The sequence below is a fragment of the Equus przewalskii genome, chromosome 7 (assembly GCF_037783145.1).
Source record: "Equus przewalskii isolate Varuska chromosome 7, EquPr2, whole genome shotgun sequence".
NCBI classification, from domain to species: domain Eukaryota; kingdom Metazoa; phylum Chordata; class Mammalia; order Perissodactyla; family Equidae; genus Equus; species Equus przewalskii.
Genome location: NC_091837.1, coordinates 33,707,817 through 33,727,293, shown reverse-complemented (window position 1 = coordinate 33,727,293; position 19,477 = coordinate 33,707,817). Strand labels below are relative to the sequence as shown.

Below are 19,477 nucleotides of genomic sequence, written 5' to 3'. Positions count from 1 at the left end.
CCATTTCTGCGCGGGAGCACTCTGTCCCGTGCCATTTGGGCTCTGTACCACCTTCCTGAGAACGCCTTGTATCTCACCTGCTGTGCTTTGCAGCCCCCAGAGTGACGACTCCTCCTTCCATTTCGACGGGAGCGGGTACTCTGTCGTGGAGAAGACGCTCCGGGCTACCGTGACTCAGATAATCATGCTTTTTAGTACCTTCTCACCTAATGGGCTGCTTCTCTACCTTGCTTCAAATGGCACCGTAAGAATCTTTATGGGGCCCTGGGCCCTACTGTATATATACAGTTAGATTGCTATGAGGATGTTTATGCTTAATGATTGTTTTAGGAGCCTATTAATAGAATATTAATCAGAGCTGAAATGGAGCAAACGTTTGCTGTGCTCCAGGCATTGTTTTAAAAGCATATATATGCCATACTGTTTCCCCATTTTAAATAATTTATTATGTTAATAAAAATTTGTTGAAGAACCTTTGGAAAATACAGGAGAGCACCAAGTAGCAAACAGCTTTCCCATTGTTATAGCCCTTGCTTAGTCATTTGTTACTAAATTTTGAGCCCAAACAACGTCTTGTTCTGTGTCCACGCTGACCGCTGCGGCCTCACCTGAAATCCATCCACAGGAGTTTTCTGGTCCTGTTTTTATCTCATGTGCTGGTGATTTCTCTCAATCTTCTAGCTTTGTTTTTAGAACTGGCCTGTTTGTCAATCTAAATGAACAGGATATGAAGAGGCTGCGCTTCTCTTACTCAATTGTAGATTTTGGTAACAATGAATTTATCTCACTACATCTATGGAGTATTTTAGAAAACCCGTGTGGACACTTTCAGTTTCACAACAGAGACTTCTGGCCGTTGGGCCAGGGCCAGTTTTCTCTGTTCAACTTTGGGTTTCTGTGTACCGCCCCCCCAACCGTGTCTTGAACGGAACGGAAGTCTTGTGAGAACAATGTAGCCGTTAGGGTAAGTATTCTCTCTTCTTTACAGAAAGACTTTTTATCCATCGAGCTGGTCCACGGCAGAATTAAAGTAACAGTTGACCTGGGCTCCGGGCCTCTTGCCCTTGTTACGGACAGACGCTACAACAACGGGACCTGGTACAAAATTGCCTTCCAGCGAAACCGAAAGCAAGGTAAGTGCATAGACGGACGGTCGGGATGTCGGTCACCCTCATGGGAATAGAAATCCTTCAAAGTCAGCCATATTTATTTACTTTAGCTTTCTGGGTATTCTTGAAAGATATTCTAATTGAAAGCCACTGTTCTCTTTGGAATACTAAGCGCCAGGACTCACATTTTGCTGGGGGAATATTATAATTCTGTTTGTCTGTGGTTTCCAAGTGCATTATTTAACATTAAATGCTGAATTGGAATCAAGAATCAGATTCATTCTATTTTCTTCCACACACATCAGCTATCATTTAATGATGTGTATCTGGATTTATTGACTTTTGTACAGAATATCTTCATTTAATAGCCAAGAACATTTGTTAGTCAAATTTGCAGAATGTAAGAGCATGTCTTTGTAAGTGAACTTTGTCAGTAGAAGTCTGTGTTTTACTTTAATGTAGAAAGGGATTTTCATTTTCTTATTTATTCCTTTCGATCTCCTTTTAGGCCTCCTAGCAGTGATTGATGCGTATAACACCAGTTCTAAAGAAACCAAGCAAGGTGAAACTCCAGGAGCGTCTTCTGACCTCAATCGTCTTGATAAGGATCCAGTGTATGTGGGTGGATTACCTAGGTCAAGAGTTGTAAGGTAGGATGTCACAGTGCGGAATTTACCACTGTCTTAGTTTCCTAGGGCTGCCAAACAAGGTACCACAAACTGGGCAGCCTAAAGGACAGAGATCTCTTCTCTCACAGTTCTAGAGTCTACAAGTACAGTATCAAGGTGTCGGCAGAGTTGCTGCCTTCTGAGGACTGTGAGAAGGAGTTTGTTCCAGGCCTCTCTCCTAGCTTCTGCAGCTTCAGGCGTCCCTCAGTGTGTAGATCATGTCTCTGTGTCTACAAAGCCTTCCCTCTGTGCGTGCATCTCTCTGTGTCCACGTCTCCCCTTTTTGTAAGGACACCAGTCATATTGGATTAAGACCTGCCCTAACGACCGCATCTTACCCTGATTCCATCTGCAAAGACCCTATTTGCAAATAGGTCACAGTCACAGATCCTGGGGGCTGGGACTCAGCATCTTTCAGGGAGGACACAGTTTAACCCGAGAGGTGTATTTCGATTCAAACCACTATATGCCATAGTAACCGGGAAGGGAAGAAAGCCTTCTGCAGTAAACTTAATGATTTTATATTTATTGCCTTGGGAACATCTAGAAATTGTTGCTGTGGTGTATTTGGAGACCCACTTTCCATCACAAGTCATTCTCCTCTCTATACGTTTTAGAGTAGTAGAATCTCCTTCTAGGCAAAAAACCTCCATATTTTCTTCAGAGTTATCTGGATTTCCCTTTGTGTAATTAGAGTGAATAAAGTGTGTGACAGTTGAAAGACCAGCATCAGGAAGTTAGATGAAAAATGGCAGATAAGAAAGGCAGTGAAATCCTTGTAGAACACTGATTCACGATTGACTTTGTGACTTTAATAATTTACATAGAATTTCTGTAGTTCACTGCCCTCACTTTTGTAATTTTGAATTGGAAATATTAAGGTCTAACTTGTTTTACAGAAGCTCTTAATTTTTTTTTTTAAAGATTTTATTTTTTTCCTTTTTCTCCCCAAAGCCCCCCAGTACATAGTTGTATATTCTTCGTTGTGGGTCCTTCTATTTGTGGCATGTGGGATGCTGCCTCAGCGTGGTTTGACGAGCAATGCCACGTCCACGCCCAGGATTCGAACCAACGAAACACTGGGCCGCCTGCAGCAGAGCGTGCAAACAACCACTCGGCCACGGGGCCAGCCCCTCTAACATTTTTTTTTAAGTCACATATGAAAGGCCAGCAGTCAAGGCAAGGCAGCCTCCAGGGAGCAGGGTCATCAGACGTCCACACTTACTCGCCCAGCGCAGTGGTTTTCAAATGTGTATTTGCAGCAATACCCGGTCTTCACACTGAGTTCTCAGACAGCGTCCTAATGTGTGGCACACGAGTGCAGCCACTCCAGGTGCTGTGGGTCAAGCAGCCCAGCATCCACTCCCCCATGCCCTCCTCACCTTCTCTTTGCCAGAAATTTTGGGAAGTTCAAGGAAATAGTTTACGACCCCCACCCGCTAGTCTTGGAAATGAATGCGCTGAAACTTCAGGGAGCTGTTCACTTGCCTGGGTCTGGCCCTCTGCCAAGACAGAGCCAGGACTGGAAGCCTGTCTCCTAATCCTGATTCCATGTATCAGTCCCTCGTGTGACGGCACTGGGGGTGCTCCTGGAGCAACAAGTTGTGTCATGGCTCATCTGTGCTTTGCCTAAATGGCACAGAGTGTAGACACTGGAGAAAAGGACAAAGCCCTTTTTCTAGGAAGACATCCCAGATCACAGCCTTTCATGCTAGAAGGGACTTGGATATCATTGAGGCCAGCCTCCTCACTTACAGTGGAAGAAACTGAGATCCAAAGAGGTTGAAATTTGCTTAATGGTCCATAGCTCATTTCTCAACACAGAGAGAAAAAAAAGTTTAGACGTGACTCTAACAGGAAACCATGTTTCTGCAAAGTTCTCCTGTGACTGGCTGATGCTTAAGAATATAACTTGGAGAGCCAGCCCTGATGGCCCAGTGGTTGAAAAGTTGGGCACTTTCACTGCTTCGGTGGCCCCGGTTCATTTCCCAGTTGTAGAACCACACCACCTGTCTGTCAGTTGCCATGCTATGGTGGTGGCTCACACAGTTTTCTACAAGGACTTACAGCTAGGATACATAACCACGTCCTGGGGCTTTGGGAACTCAAAAAAAGGAATATTGGCAACAGATGTGAGCTCAGGGTGAATCTTTCTCTGCGAAAAAACACAAAAAAGGGGCCAGCCTGGTGGCACAGTGGTTAAGTTCACATGTTACACTTCAGTGGCCTGGGGTTCACCAGTCCAGATCCTGGGTGCAGACATATGCACCGCTTGTCAATCCATGCTGTGGTAGGCGCCCCACATATAAAGTAGAGGAAGATGGGCACAGATGTTAGCTCAGGGCCAGTCTTCCTCAGCAAAAAGAGGAGGATTAGCAGCAGATGCTAGCTCAGGGCTAATCTTCCTCAAAAAAAAAAAAAAAAAACAAATCAAAAACAAAAAACCCAATTTGCCTTCCTTCTGAAAAAAAGAGTTTAACTTGGAGATGTTCAGGAGTCTCCATATTCTTGAAGTGAGAGCCTGACCACCTTATAGCCTCACCCCACTTATTACAGGAGTGTGGCAAGTTCTGTTACGAAAAATATAGTATTGACTTGGAGCCTAAGAAATAGGGTTTTAAATAATCCCAGACTTTACCAAATTCTGTTATTTCCTTCAGGACAGAGTTCATGAATGTGCTATATGGACAACAGCAGACAACTTCTGTAGCCGTGTGAGCCTAGAAAATAAGCATGCCTGCACTTGGCCCGTGGGAGCAAAGGTTCTGCTCCCTGGAGCCTGGACTGCAGTCTGTGCTGTAACTCCCTTCTCACAGTGCTCTGCCTTCCTTACCATTAGCCCATGTTTCAACGAGTATATTTAAATCATAGTAACTATAATCGTTTCCCTTAAAATAGTAAACATACGTTTATCCAGGTCACCATCTAAGTAGTCCAACTCACTACATTTGATCCTTTCTTTAGTCCTAAGAAGAGCATTTGTTTGAAGTTTTCACCGTCAATATCCTTCTTAGAGGGAGGCCTAGACATTTCTGCAGAATGACACATGGAAACACATCTTCCTCATTTGTAGGTCCATTTTTATTCCTTCTTTCAAAAATGGTATTATAAAACCCAAATTTCATCATCGTTGTTCTCATGTCCTTCCCTGCAGGAAAGGTGTCACCAGCAAAAGCTATGTGGGTTGTATCAAAAACCTGGAAATATCCAGATCGACCTTTGATTTACTCAGAAATTCGTATGGAGTGAGAAAAGGCTGCGTACTGGAGGTGGGAAGCATCTTGTTAATGTTGGAATGAGTTTCCATAAATGCCTACTGATTTACCAACATAATAAGGGAACACAGTCTAGACCAGTGGGGTGGGAGAAATGACGGGGAAGCCAGCAGTACCCTCGGCACTGGGGGACTCAGCATGCAAGTGAGCCTGACGCAGCTTTTTCATCTCCTTTGTGATCAGCCTATCCGAAGTGTTAGCTTCTTGAAAGGCGGCTACGTTGAATTGCCACCCAAGTCTTTGTCACCAGAATCGGAATTGTTGGCAACATTTGCCACCAAGAACAGCAGTGGCATCATCCTGGCTGCGCTGGGCAAGCAGGGGCAGAAGCAGCATCCTCGGCAGGCTCATGGGGTAAGTGAGCAGCTCAGACGCTATGGCTGCAGAGCCACAAGCTCAGGAAGGACATGACTTCGGGAAACACTGGATGGAAAATGACTTAGTCGTAAACGTTTATTGTAGCTGTGCACCTGGTTGTTTCTGGGCATGCATGTTTAACAAGTAAAAGGTACTACTGCTGAAAGTCTTTCCCTGATGAATCAGCGATTTTTTTGTGTTGTATAATCCATCTTCCTCGTCTAGCTACTGAGAAGATAGTGCTCCCTAACTCTAAGTCTTTTAAAACTCATTCGGATAGCATGTGCTGACTTTTCGTCCACGTTATGGTTGTTGCTCTTCATTCTAAGACTGAAACTATGTGCAATTTAGAGACTTTACCGAGTGCTGATGTACTGTCTTAGTGAAGTAGAGGCCACGCAACTACTGTTTACAGAGTGCTCTCCTCTACTATGCAGACATTGCTCTATAATTATGCAGAGTGAATGCTGCTTCCTGTATTTTGCTGAGGGAGAAATGGCTTCAGAGAGCCTGGTTAACCTGCCCAAAGTCACACAGCTGTTATATGCCAGAGCTCGGACTGACACACCAGTCTGCAGACCCCAAAGACCTCTGGAGCCACCTGGTGAAGGGCTAGCAATGACAGCCTGGTTTATAGGCTCCATTGACTGGAGCCCTTTTTTGTTTTTTTTATACTTGAGGTAAAATTCACATAACATAGAAGTAACCATTTTAGAGTGAACAATTTAATGGCATTCAGTTTTTTCACAATGTTTCAAGGCCACCTCCTCTATCTAGTTCCAAAACATTTTCATCACCCCAAGTGAACACCTATGCCATTAAGCAGCCATTCCCCATTCCCCTTTCTCCTCACCCCTGGGAACCTGTATCTATGAATGAATTTACCTATTCTGTATATTTCATATAAATGGACACATAAAATGTATGATCTTTTGTGTCTTTCGCTTAACATGTTTTCAAGGTTCATCCATGTTGTAGCATGTATTGGTACTTTCTTTTTATGGTTGAATAATATTCCACTGTATGTACATAGCATCATTTGTTTATATTAGTTCATGGATGCACATTTGGGGTTGTTTCCACCTTTTGACTACTCTGAGTAATGCTGCTATGAACATTGGCATCCGAGTACCTGCTTGAGTACCTGTTTTCAGTTCTTTTGGGTATAGACCTAGGAGTGGAATTGCTGGGTCACATGGTAATTCTGTGTTTAACTTTTTGTGGAACCATCAAACTGTTGTCCTGCACCAATCTTCATAGGACCACTTGCAAATCAAAGTCTGCTACTAAGTCAGCAGAAAGGAGTGTTGTCATCCGTGCTAGAAAGGGTACTGTGGAACACTCACATTCCACTTCGGCTGATGGACCTCTCTTCAGTGTGGCAAAGAAGTTTTAAGAGCTTTAAACATTTTCAAAGGCTTCAGCTCTTTAATCCCACTTTCAGAAATATGAGAAACAATTTCAAAGGCTAAAAGAAGTTAAATGTTCATTAGGTATGGTAATAAAAAATTAGAAACTACCTACATTTTTAACAGTAAATGAATGGATCCCACAATAAGATATCACCTCACACCTGTTAGAATGGCTAGCATCAAAAAGACAAGAGACAGCAAGTGTTGGTGAGGCTGTGGAGAAGAGGGGACCCTTGTGCACTGTTGGTAGAAATGTAAATTGGTGCAACCAAATAGAAAACAGTACAGAAATTCCTCAAACAATTAAAAATAGAACTATCATATGATCTAGCAATGGCACTTCTGGGTATATATGAGAAGGAAATGAAGTCACTATCTGGAAAAGAGATCTGTACCGCCATGTCCATATTGCAATATTATTTACAAAAGCCAAATTTGGAAACAACCTAAACATCCATCAACAGATGAATGGGTAAAATGTGGTGGATGTATATACAATGGAATATTATTCAGCCATAAAAAAGAAGGAAATCCTACTATTTGCAACAACGTGGGTGGACCTTGAGGGCATCATTCTAAGAGAAAGAAATCAGACAGAGAAAGACAAATATTGTATAATCTCATTTATATGTGGAAACTTAAAAAACCAAACTCATAGAAACACAGAGCAGATTGCTGGTTGCCAGAGGTGGGATTGGGTGGGGGTGGGGGGGATGGGTGAAGGTGGTCAACTTACAACTTCCAGTTGTAAGATAAATAAGTTCTGGGGATGTAATCCCACAGTGACCGTATTATATATTTAAAAGTCGCTAAGGGAGGAGATCTCAAAAGTTCTCAACACAAGAAGAAAATTTTGTAACTATGTGAGATGATGCATGTTAACTAAGCTTATTGTGGTAATCATTTTGCAATATATATATATATCAAATCATTATGTTGTACACCTTAAAATGATTCAGTGTTATATGTCAGTTATATCTCAATAACACTGGGAAAAAAGAGATCAATGACATAATATATCTATTTGTTGTTACAAAATGTAGCAATAAATAAGTATGAAGACTACGTAGAAATGGAAATGTTTAATATGGTTAGTGATAATAGCATAATACAGAATGTCACTTATATGAATAGAGATTAGAAGGTAATATACAAAATTTAAAATAGTTCTTTTAGATGGTCATATTCTTAAGAAGCTGCTTAGTTGGTGCTAATATTCTCACACTCTCTTCATTAGAGGATAATTTTTCAGCCATATAGTAATGTTTGTCTGTGGGAATTCTCTGCAGCCTTCCCAGCCCTTCTTTTCCGTCGCGCTGATAGAAGGCCACATTGAAGTGCACGTTAATGCTGGGGATGGAACAAGCCTGAGGAGAGCTCTCGTGCGTGCTCCCACGGGCACATATGGCGACGGACGGGAACATTCCATCTCCTTGATCAGGAGTGGGAGGTATTTGTGTAATGAGGGCACGGTGACCTCCCCGGTAGGAACCTTGTTTTGATGCTCTTTCAGTGAAATGATTGGGATCATTAGTATGATGTCATTAGCATTTAGGGTTTCTCATTAGCTTTCAGAGTTTAATAGTTCCAAAATAATTCTGAGATCTTGCTAGAATACCTCCTTGGAAATCAATTTCACTGATTTTGTAATAAGATATTTGCAAACTTTTCATAATTGAGCAACCTTAACCCTGCCTTTTTCTAGGGCCCAATATAAGTTGTCTTTTCAGTGGGTTAATTCTGTGGCAGTTAATTTTATAGTAGCAATAAATATTATTATATCAATATGAAATAATAGACAGTCAAATATTAAATAGTAAAATAGTAGTGTTATATCAACATTCCTGTATATTTTCCTCTAAAAGTTTAGACCAAATGTTTTAAAAGCACATTGGACATTTTGTCACAGGTAAAGAAGTAAAAGAAAAACACTCTACAGAAAGCAATTGAACTCAGTGAGGTTTAATAACATTCCATTCAGTTTGGGAGAATGTTCAAGTGTAAGTTTTAATTTCCAAGATTCACCTTTTCACTCACACGCAACATCATGTTAAAATTCAGCTTCAGGAAACTTTTATTATTCAGTAAGGACTTGTGGAATTATGTATTAATATGAACAGTTATGTTTCATTTCATTTTAAAGCTTCTCTTTTACTTTTCTCCTTTTACCTTTTAGAATTCTCTCTGTCCAGTTGGATGAGACAACTCCTGTAGAAATGAAGTTGGGCCCCTCAGCAGAAAGCAGGACAATAAACGTGTCCAAGCTGTACGTAGGGGGCACTCCCCGGGGAGAGGGGCCAGCGGCGCTCAGGATGAGAGGCTCGTTCCACGGCTGCATCCGGAACCTGGTCTTTAATGCAGAGTGAGTGTGACTGCGCTCAGCCCGCTCTGGGCTTCCTGACCGTCGATGCCGAGTACTCAGGCTCATCTGCTGTTTGAGATTGCCTAAAATTCTCCCAGTTCCTGAAGAACAAGTGATCCCCACTGTTCTATTAGGAAAGTCTCCCAAATTGATTTTATTGGATTAGAATGACTAGATCTGATCATCATGCGTTAAAAAATACTTCATTGAACATTAGTTCCACAGGACTGTCAATAAATAGCAGAAGTCAAGTACATTTTTGGCATGCATTTAAGACAATGTAGAGATTTGGGGATGCAAGTTTCTTGCTGTCTTGAGCTCGAGCTCAAGCTTTAAAGGAGACTTTACGGCTGGGCTACTTGCAGCTTCAGGTTATTAATGGCTCCTCCTAAAACAGTTACTGTCTAATTAAGAACTGAAACTCTCTGTTCCCTGTGTAGAGCTCACAGTGAGCAAGAGAATTAACATGTGCCCACGGGCGTTTACTCTCTCCTCACTTGCGTCTGCCTGGGGGGAGGGTGCGGGTGGGACTGAAGCCGTGCTCTGACCTGGGGGGACCAGAGTCTGCACAGGAGAAAGTGTGTGTGCGCTGAGCGCCGGGAGACCAGCCTGGCACTGTCCCCTTAGCTGGGCTGCTGACTTGGCTTATGACCTTGAGCAAAGACTTGGATCCTCTGTGGTCGCAGTGTCCTCTGTGAAAGAACCTCTTAAGAGTCTTTGAAATTCAAAAGAATAAAATGTTGCATTGGGTTTCAACACAATTATAATGTCAGAACCTCAGTTTAGTTATTTGTACAGTTGATATATTTATTTGCCCAATTGTCTGTTTGTTAATTAACTGATTGATTAGGCATTTTCTTGCTCCTGAAAGCCATGAGGCTGGGAATTCAGTAGGGCAGAAATGTTTCTGTGCTGTTCACAGCTGGGTCCTAGGAAACTGCCAGTAGGGTGTGCACGGAGAGGGGATGGGTTACAAAGGCTGCAGAGTAAAGGGACTTATGACCAGTGTAGTTTACGACTTCCTGGCAAACAGAACCTGTGAGAAAGAAATCAAGGTTTAATGGAGGCCACTGTGCAGTGCTGGCGCCAGAGACAGAATCTTTCCCTGGGGCAGCCCAGCCCAGGCTGCGGGTGCAGAGAGCGTTTGAGGCGATTCTTGAGGAATGTTCAGGAATGGCCACGTGGACAGCATGGGGCTGGGGTGGGGGGAGCCATTTCAGGCAGAGGAATCAAACAAGAGAAGATGTAAGATAGGATATGTGGACTTCCAGTCACTGAAAAAGGTGGTCAATTTGGTGACTCTGTGAGTAATATATTAATGGTTTTTAATGGATTTTAAGTGTTCAGTAATCAGATGACATTTGTTCATATGTTGGCTTGTTAATTGATTTTGAAAACACTTTGCTTGTGTCTAGACTTTTGGATTTCACGAGTGCAGTTGGCTATGAACAAGTGGACTTGGACACCTGCCTTCTTGCAGAAAGGCCTCCGCCGGCTCTTCATGGAGAGGACAAGGCACTCCTGCCCGAGCCCCGGCCGTTACCGAGCCCAGTAAGAGAGGCTTTCTCGAATCATTTCGGGCAGGTCCAGTCAGAAACAAGAGCATAGCCCAGAGGATATTGAAATGGGGACCTTGTCACAGAGGGGCTGGGAAACTGACTGAGCACACTGGAGCAATGACAGACGCCACCTGAGCCTAGGAGCAGGGCTGCCAAGGAAGCAGCGACTCTGAGCAGAGAGGGTCTCCTGGTGGGCACTAAAGCACAGAGAAGACAGGCTCTGCCGGGGGGCCACCTGGAGCTGCAAGGGAGAGAGTAACGTGGGGCTTCCTGCATTCACCTGCCTCCAGTCTCCCAGCACTGCCTTCCATTGACAGAAGCGGCTGGAAGCCATTTTTCAGAGGAGCCATTTTTCACAGGGGCTGTCCCTGTGATGGGCAGCAGAGCAGGCCCGGCGGGGAGTGCTTCTCCGAGCGCACGTGCAGATGGCATGGCACGGTGTTGCCGGATTGCAGGTCATAGCGCTCTGGCACCCTTGGTTGGCTGCCGTACAGCAAATTTTTGGCCGAGTTCCTATAAGGACTCACTGTTACTTTGGGTTTAGTCAGAAACATGAAAATAGGTATTTATGTAAGCCATTGTACATATTGTTGCTTTAAGAAAAAAAGATTTGAGTCATCTAGGAAAAGCCAGTTTTGATGAAATATTTTTAACGGCAGTTGTTAGTTTTCATTTTCTTTTCTCTTTTCTGATTTCTCGGTTTCCTTGCTTGAAAGCATGCACTCTAATTATTTAGATGATGGCACAGTCATGCACAAAGCAGTCCCTTCTAAGCAGGGCCAGTCTCTGGGTTCAAGACAGTTCTCTTGGTAGCATCTGCCTACCCCAAGCCGGAAAACTGAGTCTGAGGCCTCACGTGGTCTGGAGTCGGCATGTGGAGGGGTGAGCAGAGCCCCTGCCAGCCCAGCTCCTCCTGGCTGCACTTTGCTCCTGTCCATGAGGAGTCAGAGGCCCTGCGGGGCCTGTCCCTGGGGCCACTTCCCGTTTCCTGGGGCAGTGCTGCAGCTGCTCCTGAAGCCGCTCAGATTCACGGGCTCTTCCTAGAGCTGCCGGCCTTTGCCCCTTAGGTCCGATGGAAATTCTTTGCAATTTAAGTGAACTTGAGTGAGAATGAGGTGAAAAACAGGAGCTCTGATTGCCTTCTTGGAGAGAGAAAAGGATGGCGAGTGAATTCTTTAAAGCAAAGAAGATTAAAGCAGTACAGACACTGTGGTTATTTGTGGTGGTTAGTGTTCTGATACGATTGCTTCTGAGATGTTTTCTTCATGGAAAAAACTTGTATGTGTTAGTGGGGGTCCCAGCTGTGCGTGGCTGAGGGTCTGTGTGCGTCTCTTGCAGGAACGGTGTGCCCCGGACCGAGCCCCAGAGTATGTCCCCAATGCTCACCAGTTTGGCCTCACACAAGGCAGCCATTTCGTGTTGGCTTTCAACGAGTCATCTGTCAGAAAGAGGTAGGCTTTGTTCTCAAGTCCTCGTGAGGCGTCTCGTTGCTAGATGAGTCAGGGAGGCATTCTTCAGCAGTGGGTCTTTTCCAGAAGAAGCTTCTTGTATTTTATTTTGGAGTGCTCCACTGGCAACCAGCTGGCAGCAGGGAGAAGGCAAGAGAGGAATGCAGCCTTTGTGCAACTCAGTGCCTACAACGTGGTGGAGCAGGGTCCTGTGGTTGGTCTTTACCCCTTCTTGCTGGTGGCTGGGTGCTCCTCTCTGTGTGTGGAGGAAAGCCCCTAAGTATCCATGGAGCTCGCTGTTCACTCCAGAATCCCAAGGCCTCCGCATCTGTCATCCTCTGGACTTTCAGCCCCATTCTGCTGTAAGCTCTCGCTAATCTGATAAAGTTGTCTACCCACACTCTTTCACTGTGCTTCCTAAAACTTGGTGCCACCGCCACACCCATCTGCACATTCCCTCTGGCCCTCACACCCGCCTGTCCCCAAGGACTCCTCTTCCATGAAGCCAGCTCACGTCCCACAGGTCTCGAGGCCTGGAGCCGCCCGAGGTCCCTCCGGATTCCACATTCCTCCTCCCTCCGCCTTTGAATCTCCAGCTCATGGGAAGTTCACGCCTTCAGATTCTGCTCTGCTCTGCACCTCTTATTGTCCTCGTCTGTGACCACCGCCCCATCACGCCCTCGTCAGACCTGGGCTCAGGGTCGTTTTCCTACCACTCCGGCCGTTGTTCTCCATGAATTTTGCAGCCACCCAAGGCCTGACCTTTCGAGACCTTTGGCTCCCATGTGTTGGGGGTCTTTTCCTCCTTCCTGCTCAGCCGCTTCTCCCTGTGGCCGTACCCTTGGCTCTTCCTGTGTCTGTCCTCCCTCCCGAGTCTCTCCTTTCCGCATGCTGTTAACCAGCCTTCTCCGCATCTGCACGCCGTTACCTCCCGCTCCAGCGGCTCCTGAGCTGCATCCAGGCCTCCAGGCCCTCATGCTTTCTCATGCTCATCACTGCCCTCTCCAGCCCCCACACCACAATGTTTCCCCACCCAAATAGGTTTGCTGCCTTTATTACACATGTTCCCTGCAAACTTCCTTCATCCTCTTGTCTCTTCCACTGTGGCCGCAGGTGAAGCCCGCTCTTGGCCTAATCCAGGCCAGAACCCAAGCTGGTGGTCAAGGCCGCAGAAATGCCCATCTCTTTCCTACCTGGTTCGATGTTATAGCCATTACTACGAATCTCAGATGAAACCTGCAAACTACATGGGGAGCCAATACAGTTTTAATTTTTCAAGCTTCTCTGGTCTTAAAACGCTGTACATCCCTACAGCTTCTCTTCACGCCCCAGCTGGTGACTTGCCTCACTGAGAAGAGAGGTTGAACTCCTGAATCTGTCCCCCACCATGAGAGCACCCTCTGCCTTTGTCCCACCCTCCGCCTCTTCCCCTGCCACCACGCAGGAAGGGTCCTTGTTCCCTTCTTAGCCCTCCAGGTCCCGTCACCTCTCTCCCCTCCAGAACATCAGCGGCACCCACTGCTCCGTTTCATGCACGATTCCCGTCGGCACACAGACAGCATTGTGCCCCCATCAGCAGCAGTGATAGAAGAGAAGCTAACACTGTGCCAGAGACCGTCTCAGCATTTTACACACCCCCCTACCTTACTCCATAATTATCCTGTGAGGAAGGTATTAATACTGTAGTTTCATAGACAGGAAATGGAGGCACAGGAAAGTTAAGTCATCCGCTCAGAGGCACACAGCAGAGCTAAGATTCAGACCAGGCACTGAGGCTGCAGGGTCTGTGCTTGTAACCACTCCCTCTAGCAGTTTCTCACTTTTAAACCAGAAACTCTCCAGGAGACTTCACGCACCCCCCAAAACATGCGCAGTGTCCTGGCCCTGTCTCATAGTAAGGCTTCTTGAAAGAGCTGCCTTACATGGTGGCCTGCCTCGCCTCGCCTCCCGTTCCTTCCCCCACCCATCCGGCCCGCCACCACAGTCACCCGAGCCCTGCTGGGCCCCACCCCGGGTGCCTTCTCTGCTGGGCCCTCAGCAGCACCACACACGCTTGGCCTCCCAGCGTCCTTGGCTGTCACAGCCCAGGCTCCCCTAATGTCCTACTCTCTCCCTGCCTGCCCCTCCTCAGTTTCCTTTGCGGGCTCCTCTTCTGTCATAGAAGGCCCGGGGCCCCTTCCACATATTCTCCCAGGCTGGCCATCTATATTCCAATGGCTTTAAAATACTCTCTGTTTGCACCCACACCCACATCTCTAGCCCTGACCTCCACTTAGAACTCAGGCGTCCTATACCCAACTGGCTACTCGACATCTCCAGGTAGAGTGGGACAGGCTCCTCGACCTCAACACCCCAAAAGAGAATTCAGTCTTCCCTCAAACGTGCTGTCCCGGTCTTTGCCATCTCTGTAGACATCATCACTGTTTACCTGGTTCCCCCAGGCCCAAACCTGCTGGTTGTTATTTTCTTTCCCTCACTCTCCAAATTCAGTCCATCAGCAAGTCCTGCTGCTTCTTCATTACAAGGGCTAGTTCTAAGCCTCGAGGAATTTACATTCTAAGGCAATTTAGAGATTTGAAGGTAAAATGGGCCCCGCAGAGGAAATGCTGCTCACGTGTCCAGTGTCCCTGGCCCTGTAGTCAGAGGGCAGGCCGCCCAGGTACAGCTTCCCTTCCACATCCAGCACGGTCTGGTCTCCCACCATGGGCACCATCGGGGATTCCTGGCCGTCAACTGTCACGAAGCCCTTTCTTTTCAAATACTCTGTCTTAACCTGGAGCAAAACGAAAACATGCGTAATGTAAAGGGATCTGAGAAAACTGTAACAGATGCTAACATTTTATAAATTATTCACCCCCTCTGCCTCCCCACCATCACCCTGGTCTGAGCGCCTTCCTGCCTCTATGGACTGTTGTGACAGCCACCTGCCTGACACCTGCTGTCACCTTGCCCATCTGACTTGTTCTTCACATCAGAGATTCTTTTTAAGATGTAAATCAATCATGCCCATTCCCCTTCTTAAAACCCTCCTGTGACTTCTCAGAACCCCTCATCCCTGAGGATGGAGCCACGTTCTCCTTTCCCTGTCCGCTGTGCCTTAGTGACGTTGCACTTCTTTCTGTGGGAGGACACCCAGACGCAACCTTGCCTCCAGCCTGTGTGGTTCCGTCTCCCACGTGGCCACACTTGAGGACTCCTGGCTGTCCGGCATAATCAGTTCACTGTTTTAACATTCTCTGTGTGTCTAAAAACAAACTGCAGGCCCTTCCTGCTCAGCTTTGTGGGTCCTGCTCTGCCTGTCAGAGACCTCAGCTGAAATAGCATCCTTCAGAGTGGCCTGCCCTGTCTACGTAAGGTAGCCACCGTTGGCCTCTACATGACCCAATTTTCACTCTCTGATGTATTTCTGGTGCTAGTGTCGTGAGAGAAGGGGCTTCCTCTGTGCACTGCCTTAGCCTCAGCTCCTAGCACAGTTCCTGGCAGATGCAGGTCCTGTAACCATGAGTTGAATGAGTGGATGGATAAATGAAGGAAGGAATGGATGACTCTCGCCTGAGATGTTAAATATAAATGTTGAAATAATTACTGAGTTCTCTCTTTATTTTAAAAAATACAAGGGAAAACTTATTCCTGTCTGAGGGCTTGGCTCTTGTTTTCTTCCAGGCTCTCGGTTCAGCTCAGTCTCCGAACGTTTGCCTCCAGCGGTCTGATCTACTACATGGCCCATCAGAACCACGTTGATTACGCCACCCTCCAGCTGCTGGGGGGCCGCCTCCACTTCCTGTTTGACCTTGGGAAAGGCAGAACAAAGGTCTCCCACCCCGCACTGCTCAACGACGGCAAGTGGCACACGGTACGCTCTCAGGAGCTTGTGATCACTCGCCTGAGCTTTATTCCATCCATCCTCTGCGTCCGCTCCATTTCCCTGGAGTGAAGTTACTCCCTGTGACATCTAGTTTGCTTTGTGTCTGCTATCTCCCCTATAGAATGTAAGCTCCTTGCAGGCAGGGACCTTTTCTGCTTCCTGAGATATCCCAGACCTAGCTCAGTGCCTGACACCTAAGGGGCACCCAGCAAACCTTGGTGGAATGAATGAAAGGTACAAGAAATGTTGTCAACTTGACAAGAAGTAAATGAAGCCCGCTGGGGGCATGAGGGGGCCAAACCTGAGAGCCTGGCGTTTGCCGTCTTATAACTAGGACTCTGGAGCACTTTCTGTCACCTGTGCCTGCTTCCTGTCTTCTGCCAGGCTCGGTCTCCTCTCAGCACGCACTGTGTAACAAACAGTCTGAGGGTTTCATTCAGGTCATCACAGCCACAGCGGACAGACCTTGCTCACAAGCATCTGTTACGGTTTTCTCAGATCCCTTAACAATTATGCATGTTTTCATTTTGCTCCAGGTTAAGACAGAGTATTTGAAAAGAAAGGGCTTCGTGACAGTCGACGGCCAGGATTCCCCGATGGTGCCCACGGTGGGAGACGGGACCGCGCTGGATGTGGAAGGGAAGCTGTACCTGGGCGGCCTGCCCTCTGACTACAGGCCCAGGGACACTGGACACGTGAGCCGCCTTTCCTCTGCAGGGCCCGTTTCCTTCATTGTGGCTGGGTTTATTTTGTAGAGGAACATGTTGATGTTTAACTTATCTTGTTTGGATCTGGGGCTTGGCTGCAAGATGCAAACCTTTCAGACCACATGCCTAGATTGTGTATTGGGGCTTCCCCTTAAAGCCTGACCTGCCTGTTAGTTAATGAATATTTCCCTTTCCACAGCCACTTGGCCACAGGAAAGTCCAGTGAATCTGTATTTGCAAATTAGAAAATTCCGCATTCTTTGTTTTCCTTTTTTTTTAAAGATTGGCACCTGAGTTAACAACTGTTGCCAACCTTCTTCTTTTTTTTTTTCTTCTCCCCAAAGCCCCCCGGTACGTAGTTGTGTGTGCCTCTGGTTGTGCCATGTGGGACACCACCTCAGCACGGCCTGATGAGTGGTGCTAGGTACACGCCCGGGATCCAAACCGGTGAAACCCTGGACCACGGAAGCAGAGCACACGAACTTAACCACTCTGCCATGGGGCTGGCCCCTGAAAACTCCACTTTCTGGATTTCTTGATTAAATAACACACTATTTAGTCAAAATAATAGAAAATACCTTTACTGCATTATTAGCAAAGATACTCAAATAGTAGCTTTATGTTAGACATTCATGTGAAATATTGCAGCAATTAGATTTTAAAAACCAAAAAATCATATTTGAATGTGTTTTGTTGAAGTATACGAAAAATCTGCCGTTGCCTTTCTCACGATAGCCCCCATCCACTCTCACGTCACTTGGTTTAGATCACCCACAGCATCCCTGCCTGCATTGGGGAGGTGACAGTGAACAGCAAACAGCTGGACAAGGACAGCCCAGTGTCTGCGTTTGCAGTAACCAGGTGCTATGCGGTGGCCCAGGAAGGAACTTTCTTTGAAGGAAGTGGCTATGCAGCCTTTGGTATGTATTATCAACAATCTTGAAAGAAGTCTTTGGGATTCACCTGCACTCTGGGACGGTGCGGACCCGAGAATTCTGTGATCAGACAGGACCCACCGGCCAAGGCTGCAGCCTGACATTTAGTTCAGTGCTCCAGTTTATTCTCATTTCTCAACTTCTGATGTAAGAGACTTCTCACCTGTTTGCCGTTCCAACCGCCTGGCTGAGTCTGCCTCCCCCGGGAGTGGCACAGCTCCTGACAGAGGGGAACGTGTGGTGCGGGCATCATCTGTACCTTCCCCAAATTTGTGTGAGCCGTGCTCTCACTCTTCAAGTTAAAGGAGGCCTTTGAACTAAAAATCAGCAGCATAAAATGTCTAGACCAGCCAGCCAAGTCCAAGTCAGATTTGATGAAGAAATAAACTCCCTTTAGATATTTAGATGTTGAAAATTTAACCAGTTAGAAGTAGTGGAATTTAAATCTCTCAGCTGCCTTAGAGTGTAACCCTGGGGGCTTAGAACCGGCCCTTGGAATGGATCTGACGTCCCTCCCCATTTTAGGGACTTGATTTGCCAGGTAACGTCCTGTTTGCACTCAGAACCAGGGCGTGTTCTGCCTTCCGTCACAGGGACTACCTGCGTCTGGCTCTTAGCCTCAGGCTCCCCAGAGGGCTGGGCGGGAGATGGAGGGCTTCGGGAGGGAGGGGGAAGCGAGCACACCCCTTTCCTTCACCCTGGTCACCGCCTTCCCACCCTTCCTTCAGCCCTGGGCGTGGTAGCCACTGCCTGCTATCAGAATATCCCCAGCTCGGCTTCTCTATCGCCCGAATAAAAGGTTCATTCGATTAAATCCCCACTTTTAAAAAAAAGCTAGTGTGCACTCTGACTGATACACTCAGTAAATGATCAGATACTGGTACGGAGATATTGGGAAAGTAAAGTGGACTATTCCCTGATAGATGACGAAGGGATTATATGGATCAGCCCCTTCTGATTGTTGCCCTGCGTGGCTCTAGATGAGAGATCGTGCCTCCTTCGGCTCTAGTCTGGCTTAGCCCAGCTGACTGCACGTCTTTTTTAAAAATGACGTGGAAGCTGAGGCTCAGAGGTGACTTGCTCGTGGGGATGGCGCTGGATCCAGAGAAAGAGCTAGAACTAGGTGTCCTGAACCTCAGTTGGGAGCCAGAATGCAGTCAGCCAGCCCGTGGCCTCTCTGGGCCGGGGCCTTCCTGGGCCAGCAGGGCTCACCCCTTCCTCTGGGCCATCCTTGTGTTTTCAGCCAAAGAAGGCTACAGAGTCGGATCAGACATGAACATCACCCTGGAGTTCCGTACCTCCTCAGAGAACGGCGTCCTCCTGGGCATCAGCAGTGCCAAAGTGGACGCCATCGGATTGGAGATTGTAAATGGCAAGGTAGGTGCTTCATCTTAATGGGGTTGCTCCTCACCCAATGTCGGAAACAGAGCAGTTGAGAAACAGTAGAAATACCTAGATCCAATTTCCAGTTATCCACTTTAATGGAATGGAGGAAAGGTTCAGTTAATATTAAAAAATAGATAATCCTAAAAAGTTTCTTAAAAGTAACTTCTTTTATAATTTTGAAATTAAATTTAAAGCAAAATTGCAACTACGTCAAAGAACTTTTTTCCCTGGACCATCTGAAAGTAAGTTGTCACCCTCCCTAATATTTGTTAACTTTTCCTTTGGAAGTAATTATAGATTCACAGGAAGTTGCAGTGAAATGTACAAGGAGGTCCTCATGCACCCCTCACCCAGGCTCCCCCGGTGTTTGCATCTTGTATATCTCTAGGACATC

The 19,477-nt window shown here is 46.5% G+C and overlaps 1 protein-coding gene across 4 annotated transcripts in view; it reads left to right on the top strand.

Moving 5' to 3' along the window:
• LAMA1 (laminin subunit alpha 1) overlaps positions 1 to 19,477 on the top strand; it is a 147,750-nt gene that overhangs the window by 125,172 nt on the left and 3,101 nt on the right. For all 4 annotated transcript variants that reach the window (XM_070629466.1, XM_070629465.1, XM_070629468.1 and 1 more), the window contains 13 exons: positions 94 to 244; positions 989 to 1,133; positions 1,618 to 1,759; positions 4,932 to 5,046; positions 5,236 to 5,406; positions 8,111 to 8,271; positions 8,998 to 9,183; positions 10,599 to 10,734; positions 12,081 to 12,193; positions 15,854 to 16,043; positions 16,592 to 16,750; positions 17,529 to 17,682; positions 18,941 to 19,074. In XM_070629466.1, coding sequence (XP_070485567.1) covers positions 94 to 244; positions 989 to 1,133; positions 1,618 to 1,759; positions 4,932 to 5,046; positions 5,236 to 5,406; positions 8,111 to 8,271; positions 8,998 to 9,183; positions 10,599 to 10,734; positions 12,081 to 12,193; positions 15,854 to 16,043; positions 16,592 to 16,750; positions 17,529 to 17,682; positions 18,941 to 19,074 — 1,957 coding nt within the window. The remainder of the gene's footprint in view (positions 1 to 93; positions 245 to 988; positions 1,134 to 1,617; positions 1,760 to 4,931; positions 5,047 to 5,235; positions 5,407 to 8,110; positions 8,272 to 8,997; positions 9,184 to 10,598; positions 10,735 to 12,080; positions 12,194 to 15,853; positions 16,044 to 16,591; positions 16,751 to 17,528; positions 17,683 to 18,940; positions 19,075 to 19,477) is intronic.